At 46.3% G+C, this 7,806-nt stretch overlaps 1 protein-coding gene across 1 annotated transcript; it reads left to right on the forward strand.

Annotated features, from left to right (window-relative positions):
- The first annotated feature begins 247 nt into the window (after positions 1 to 247).
- LOC110535348 (G-protein coupled receptor 12-like) lies at positions 248 to 7,644 on the forward strand. Its single transcript, XM_021620287.2, has 3 exons — positions 248 to 518; positions 767 to 822; positions 1,362 to 7,644. Exon 3 carries the CDS (start codon positions 1,374 to 1,376, stop codon positions 2,391 to 2,393), a length of 1,020 nt encoding a protein of 339 aa, XP_021475962.1. The 5' UTR covers positions 248 to 518; positions 767 to 822; positions 1,362 to 1,373; the 3' UTR covers positions 2,394 to 7,644.
- Positions 7,645 to 7,806: the final 162 nt, after the last annotated feature.

Here is a 7,806-nt window from a genome sequence, read left to right on the forward strand (position 1 = left end):
ATGTAATACTATTCCTAGTCTGCCTACCCTTCTCCAAATTAAAGAAATAAAATGTGGGGTTTTTTCTCACCTGTTTCCAGTCCATTTAGCCTTTGAACGGATGAAGGTCCTGTGCCTATACAACACTCCTATCAGTCTCTGTCCTTGAGCAATGGGCGCTGACAGATGAGTAGGTCCTCCTGGTATTGAGCTGTTGCTGTCTCGTCCTCCCGTGGGGGGTTTGAACAAACAGTACGCGTCTCGGAGTCTGGCCCGTTAGAGAGCAGCGCTCCCCCTTTTCCACACCCCCGCTCGCTGCACAGCCGCAGTCCACAGCAATGCTCCTGTAAAGCCTCTGCTCCGCTTTCCCTGCTCTCCCTCTGTGCTTCAGTAAAGACCCATCCACCCCCTGGTGCAACAGTGCTGCATCTTCATCTGATCCGGGCTCCGCACCTGCCGCCATCGTTATCAATAGCCTATAATGGAAATACAGCAAGGACGCACTTTTATCTAGCCTTACGCCGCACCACGGAGTCAAGGTAGGCATGTTAATAGTGGTGGATACATGGATGAATTAATTAATTAATTAATGGGCGGGCGGTCTATTTGAGGAAAATTGTTAATACAATGCAACCAAGGCTATTGTTAATGCAACCTGGCGGGGTTTTGGGGAAAACCAAAGGTGATTCAATATTATTAGGCCCAATGTTGAGACACATGAGAAGGTAAGAGAGGAGCACCACAAAGGACTAGGATGCTGAAATTGTCTGTTTTGCGTTATTCCAAGCATCTACGGGTTGTGGCGAAGAAGAGGCTATCTGGACCATTTCCTCTTGTGGTGGGGTGAGTTACATGTACAATCGAATGTGTGCATAGCGCAATCTGCATGTCTTTTAGGGTTCCTATTCCTACATTGTGTGGTTTTCAGAATTGGGCCTAATATCAATTTATGATTGATTATGATAGTAGGCCAATTTCGAAAGACTTTATATGGAGCCTGTTGATGAGTAGTCTACACAATCTGCCACAAAACTGCTCCATACCACAATGACTATAGCAAGTATAGGCAACTGTGTATTGTTCTTTCAATTCATACCAGATAGGGTACAATACACTTTAGATTATAATCAGGCTGAGTGATCTCTTGTTACTGTATTAAAAATAAGGCATGAAATGTGGGTAGAGGGATAATGTCTAGGCTACTATAGTCTATCAAAATATGATCTTATGTGTGAGCACTCATCTCTGTGTGGCTTCTTAAGTTTGTGTCTGCAATGTGTGTGTGTGAATTTTGACATGTGTGTGTGTGTGTTTGGTGCATGCATCAACAGGTGTGTGTGTGTGACCTCTTATAAACACTAGTAATATGTGTGTGTTTCCAGACGGGGGGCACAATGAGTGACGCATACAAGGCGTTGGTCACCCCCAGCTGGCTGACCCCTGACCCCACAGCCTGGTCCAGCAGCGGAGACGGATTCACGGACAACGCCACCTACTCCCCTCTGGACTCCTTTCCCCCAGTGCCCCCTCTCCTGGTCAACCCCTGGGACATCTTGCTGTGCTCCTCAGGGACTCTCATCGCCTGTGAGAACGCCCTGGTGGTACTGGTGATCTGGCAGAACCCGTCTCTCCGAGCCCCCATGTTCCTGCTGATCGGCAGCCTGGCCCTGGCTGACCTCCTGGCTGGTCTGGGCCTGGTGCTCCACTTCACCTTGGCCTACCTGCTGAGGTCTGACTCGGCCCAGTTGCTGACTGTTGGTCTGGTGGTGGCCTCCTTCTCAGCCTCCGTCTTCAGCCTGCTGGCCATCACCATAGACCGTTACCTGTCACTCTACTACGCCCTGACCTACAACTCAGAGCGCACTGCCGCCTTCACCTACACCATGCTGGTTCTCCTCTGGGGCCTGTCTCTCTGTCTGGGCCTACTTCCCGTCACGGGGGTGAACTGCCTGGCGGAGGAGTCGACATGCAGCGTGGTGCGGCCGCTGACTAAGAACAACGTGGTGGTGCTATCCGTATCCTTCCTCCTGCTGTTCGGCCTCATGCTGCAGCTGTACGTACAGATCTGTAAGATCGTCATGCACCACGCCCACCAGATCGCCTTGCAGCATCACTTCCTGTCCACCTCGCCCCACTACGTCACCACCAGGAAGGGCGTCTCCACACTGGCCATCATCCTGGGGACGTTTGCCGCCTGCTGGATGCCCTTCACCGTCTACTCCCTCGTCGCCGACTACACGTACCCACCTCTCTACACCTACGCCACCCTGGTGCCCGCCACCTACAACTCAGTCATCAACCCAGTGATCTATGCCTTCAGGAACCAGGAGATCCAGCAGGCTCTGTGGCTGGTGTGTTGTGGCTGTATACCGGCCAGGGTGACCCACAGGGCACGGACCCCCAGCCACGTCTGACACAGACCCAGGCCCTGGGAGGGAAGGAGAGAGGTGCCCTGGGCAGAGGAAGGCAGGCAGGCAGGGCTCATGCTGGGTCTACTGCATGGCTCTGTGTCTCCATGGCTGGGCTGTATCCAGTGAAGGATGGAGGCAGCAGCAGGAGAAGGGGAGGTGGAGGGATAAGTAGAGGCAGATACATACAGTATATATCTTTGAGTATAGGGTGGAGGATTTGGTACAAAAGTGTACTGTATGCCTACTGTACTACTGTCCGACCTTCTCTATCTTCCGTCTTCCCCGTTTAAATATAAAACAACATCACATGATCTGACCGTTGCCACCATAGGTGTACCATCCCCCCTCCACACCACCGTTGGGTTTACGTGCCACGAGGTGTTCTGCAGATGACTGGGAAAGGATGGCCGCATGGCGCTGCAGCAAATGTAGATTACATAGTTTTAGCCGCTTTTAATGATGCGCGCTTTTTTCCCTCCATAAAAGGATTGAGAGATTATTCTAGACTGTTTAAACTTGTCCCACAAGTTAAAAAGATCGTGTGTGTGCAAAAAGGCAATGCATGTGTCCCATGGACAGAGAGGGAGAGCGAGAGGAGTAGTGGAGGGAGTGATGAGCAAAAGGGGGCGATGATCAAGATGCAGACGGTTCCCTACAACGAAGCCGGGCTGCGGCTAGAGCATCTCATCTCGCTGCTGCACTCTGAACGTGCTTTGAAAGCTAAACAACCGCGAGAGGCTAAAAATAGCCCCGGCGCTCTGTGATCCGCGCGCCCTGCGTCCTCCGCAGACACCGAGTAAAGAAACCAAGCCGAGGAGGAGGAGAGCGGGCGCTTATCTTCCCTCCCATCCATCTTTCAATCTCCATCTCTCCCCATTTCACGTGTGAGAATGTATTATGATGTTCTGTTTGCTCTACATCCCGAGGTGACAACAGCCTCCAGAAGATAAGTACCCTTATTGCCCTACCCCTTGCGCGTGCCAAATGCCCTTAGATTATGATAAGACCTATGGGTTTGATCTTTTTATCTCCGTTTTATCCAGTCGCTTCTTCATACATAAACAGCTCAATTCTCATAACTAACTCATTCTGTATTTTACGCACGTTAAGTAGGCTGACTTCTCTTGAAAGTAGAGGAGAGTGAAATGTTCCCTCTGCAGACCAAGCAGACAGTTAGACCGGCTGGGAGCTGTTGAAACTGAACGTATTGTGGGATCCTCGCTATATGAGCCAAGTTACAATTACCACCAAGCATGTTAACCATATTGGCACTATGTGTGGGGTGTTTGCGTTTTATGCCAGATACCCGGGTTTGCTTCCAGTTCCTCTTTTTGCTACATTGTTGTCAGAAGTGGGATGGCGGCCTTGAGGCCAGCGGACTACACAGCCCGAGGTGTATGAAGCATAGGACTTTAAATGAATACCATTTCCCCTGATATTGCAACCAGGTCTAAGACCATTGTGTATTATTCTATATGTAAATCCAAGATACTCCATTTTGTGTGATATGTTATGTTTGGTTACATAAGACAGCCTTAACTCAAAGACTGCAAGTTTGATATCATCACTGACACCTTCAGCATTTTATCTAATTAGCAACTTTTCAACTACTTACTACTTTTTAGCTAATTTCCAACTACTTAGCATGTTAGCTAACCCATCACCTAATCCTAACCATAGCCCTTTTAGTTAACCCTAACCTTAACCCTTTAACCTAACTCCTTAACTTGACCTTAACCACTAGCCTAGCTAGAATTAGGAACATATCATACATTTAGCAAATTTGTGACATATTGTACATTTGCAACTTCGTAACATATAATACGAAATGGGGATGGACATCCACAAAGTAATAGAGTGTTGATTATCAATCATCTATGTGACAGACCATGGTACAATAAGTGTATTTATTTTAAATGTTTTAATCTTTGGATAACAAGAAAGGAGTAGAGCAGTGACACGTCTTGTTCTTCCAGCTATGGATGTCTCCTGCCTCCTGGATCCACTTCCTTACCGTGGCTGACAGAAGCCAGTCAACACCACCCCCTGATTTAGAGCGGTTGGGTTAAATACAGAAGACACCTTTCGGTTTAAGGAATTCAGACTAGGTATCACCTTTCCTTGATCATAGCCAGCGGTGTGGACGTCATGCTTGCTGCTTGCCTAGCGAGTACCAACAACTTCCTTCTGATTCAGCTCATAATGAGGCTTGAACCCAGGACCTCTGCCTTGCTAGCACACGTGACCACCCTCCTTGATAACCGTTTGAGCTATCGGAAAATATCTAAGCCGATAGCTGCGGAGTGAGCTGACGGGTACATCCTTAATACATTCACCCCTTCTAAACTCGCTTCATAGCTAACAACCCGGCCTTGGAGCTGAGCCCAACTGCGGATCACGGCACCACTGTTATGGACGTTGCGCTGCTTGCCTAGCAAGTACCACTTCCTCCTGATTCGGCTCACACCGAGGCGCAAACCCAAGACTTCTGCTTTGCTAGCACACATGACCGCCGCCGTCTTTGACAACATGCCAGCCATTTGAGCTATCGGAATATATCTAATTCGATAGCACCATCAGCGACATGTCAAGCTAGCTGTGGAGTGATCTTATGGTTGTTCTTAATGCTGTTACAGCATCGCCCTTCACACATTGCTTGTTGATGAGGGTCAATCGGCCCTAGGTCCTCATTCTGCCCTGTCATATCAGCCAGCAGCAACAACTAAGTGTTAGTTACTTCATGGACCGATAGCAATACTCTGTCAGCAATAAGCAATGATGTGTATAAGCCCTGGATGACTAACAGGAGGCGTTGTATTGAAGCCACCGCGCAGTCATCTTGGTACTCCCCCTCCAGTGTAAAAAATATTTAGGAAGACATAGAAATGCATTTATTAATGTCTACATTAGTGTCTGATAAGTTTATTATATTACAGACACCTTCGTGCATAATTTAAAATATGTGAGCTAAACATAAAATATTTAAAAATACAGTCCCCTCTACGACAAAACAAATACTTAAATGATTGTAATTTTGTCCTTGAAACATGTAATTGAAAGAATTCTGTAGAATTCCAGTCATTTCTATGGAGGACTGCTGCTACTGGGGAGGGCCAATATGGCCGACCGGTGGCTTCAAAGCCTCTCAATGGCCAATACATAGCATCTGCAATCCAGGGTTTATAAACATCATTGGCAATAACAGCCTCTTCCCAGCAGCATGACCCCCTCCAGCATGATGATATACAAGGACAACAGCCCTTATCTACGATGCCAAGCAGAGTCCTTATACGACCAGGCCGAAAAGGACTCTGAACTTCCCCAATACTTGTGCCGTGTGTGATTTCTCCAAATGGGAAATTAGATCTTGACTTGTGTGTTTTGTTTTTGAAAATGTGAATGGGACAGGATACTGACTGCCACCGTCCAGTATTCTGTCATTACTCATTACAATGTCACTGCCTCCTTTGATCTGAATCTACTGCTGTATTCTCTGGCTACGGTCGTCTTCAATATCTTACATTGAATGAAACCCGGACTCTGTGAGAAAATATCTCACCGGTTTTCAGTTGCATCTGCCTTTGTGAACATATTAAGCGTCTGTGATTAAGGAAAATCTTTCTGTGCATATGAGTTGCATGGCCTCTGAGTGTGTGCATTTGAGTATGATGTATGTGTGTGTGTGTGTGTGTGTGTGTTTGTGATCAGAAGCACAGACCTACTGTATAGCTGTCTCCATGGGGACAGTAGATCTGAGGATTTACTTTCTGCGTGACCCTTTCACCTCAGGGGAAATGGCTGCCAGTCTTCCCATCATTCTGAGAGAAGTGGCCTCATCACACAAATTCCACCAGAGGAATGACGAAGAGAAGGATAGTTCCTGATGTGTTGAACTGAATAGTGGAGGTATGCAGCGGCTGACCCTGAGCAGTAGTGTGGGGGCTAAGGCAATGACGTCACGTGACTGATGGAATAAGAGCTCCTGTCATAGAGCCAGGTATCACAAGTTCTTGTGGCTCTTCACAGACCAACAAAGCCAAGAAGACATGTCCTTTACCTTTGATGAATAATCTATTTTGTTATATTTGGTGAAAGTTTCTATATTTTTTTCTAGCGTTGACACGCCCGAATTCTGATTTATCTAAAGTATCTTGTATTTTAATGCGCTGTAGAGCCTCTTCTGAATGTATTGGTAAATATACATTGTTTATTTAATGTGGCAGCCTGTTGACCAATTAGATTCTGTAGATATAGCATGCGTATCTTTTTATAGGGGTGTTATGACATCACGTATGGTGCTACCTACACCAGGGTCCAAGGGGGGCTCAGGTGCACCAATTTTGAGTGACATCACATTTCACTCCCAATTACGGTTTTCTAAAGCCTGTTTACATTTCAATCCCTAGCCCCTTCCCCCAATCCCTCACCCTTCTTTAGGCAGATCTGCAAAGTCTGGAGAGGTGAAAGCAGTATGGCTTACACTTTACTTAGCCTGTTGGAGGGCTAGGTGGAGCTGTCACAGTACTTTCACCTATCAAAAATCTTGAGGATGTGCCGGACCAATGAGCTAAGGGCTAGGGACAGAAATGAAACCGTGCTTCCCTTATTTTTTTTAATGTTCTCTCATGTACAGTAATGTCAATCGTTCAAGGCTCTAAGTGAGCTTTCGTAGTTGGGATAGGTGCAAACAAGGGCTTCACATTCTTGAGTAGACAAAGGAAGCACTGGTGTGTGGATATGGTACTTTACTGTTTGGATAGCATATTTACTTAATGTTCAAGTATTGTGCAGTGTAATCGCACAGAAAAGTGTCATTTTGATTGTACAGAGGAATTAACTTTCATGTGGTTGGAGGAGTTTCTAGTGTTACCGGTGGGGTTTCAAGAGTTGTAGGTGAATTATGTGGTTTGGTACCCCGATCCAGAGCTAAATTACAAGTCTTTTAACTCCTCAATGGCTGAGAATGGGGAGGGATGCTACAGTAACAGCATCTTGTGTAGACTCATGCGTTGTTTTAAATGTGAAATGCACTTTATGTTGTTGGACAAAAAAATGGCACAACAAATTAAGTATCTGCAAAATGAAAACTATAAATGATAATCAACATGCACTAACTGAGATATTGTAAGACGTGTGAACGTGGTGTGTATTTTTTCAAGGTGTTAGATGTAATTTTTTGTTGCTTTGGTTAGTTTACCGAATTGAGAGATGTTGTTAATTTTGTATTAAAAGAATGTGCTGTGCATTAAAAACACAAGCCTGTGGTGGTTTGTTTTGTTCACTCTGAATCCACTGGCTCTGCTCCCATGGTGGCTTCCTTCTAAACTGTACTGTTACCATGGAAACTGCTGTGTCACCATCAGGACCATGTTGTCTCCTGACAACGGTACGCCAGTAAAAGAAACGCAGACAACAT

The sequence above is a fragment of the Oncorhynchus mykiss genome, chromosome 11 (genome assembly GCF_013265735.2).
Source record: "Oncorhynchus mykiss isolate Arlee chromosome 11, USDA_OmykA_1.1, whole genome shotgun sequence".
Classification (NCBI taxonomy): domain Eukaryota; kingdom Metazoa; phylum Chordata; class Actinopteri; order Salmoniformes; family Salmonidae; genus Oncorhynchus; species Oncorhynchus mykiss.

Excerpts from the sequence above, each read along its gene's own strand:
- LOC110535348 (XM_021620287.2), top strand. The coding sequence starts at position 1,374 with ATGAGTGACGCATACAAGGCGTTGGTCACCCCCAGCTGGCTGACCCCT.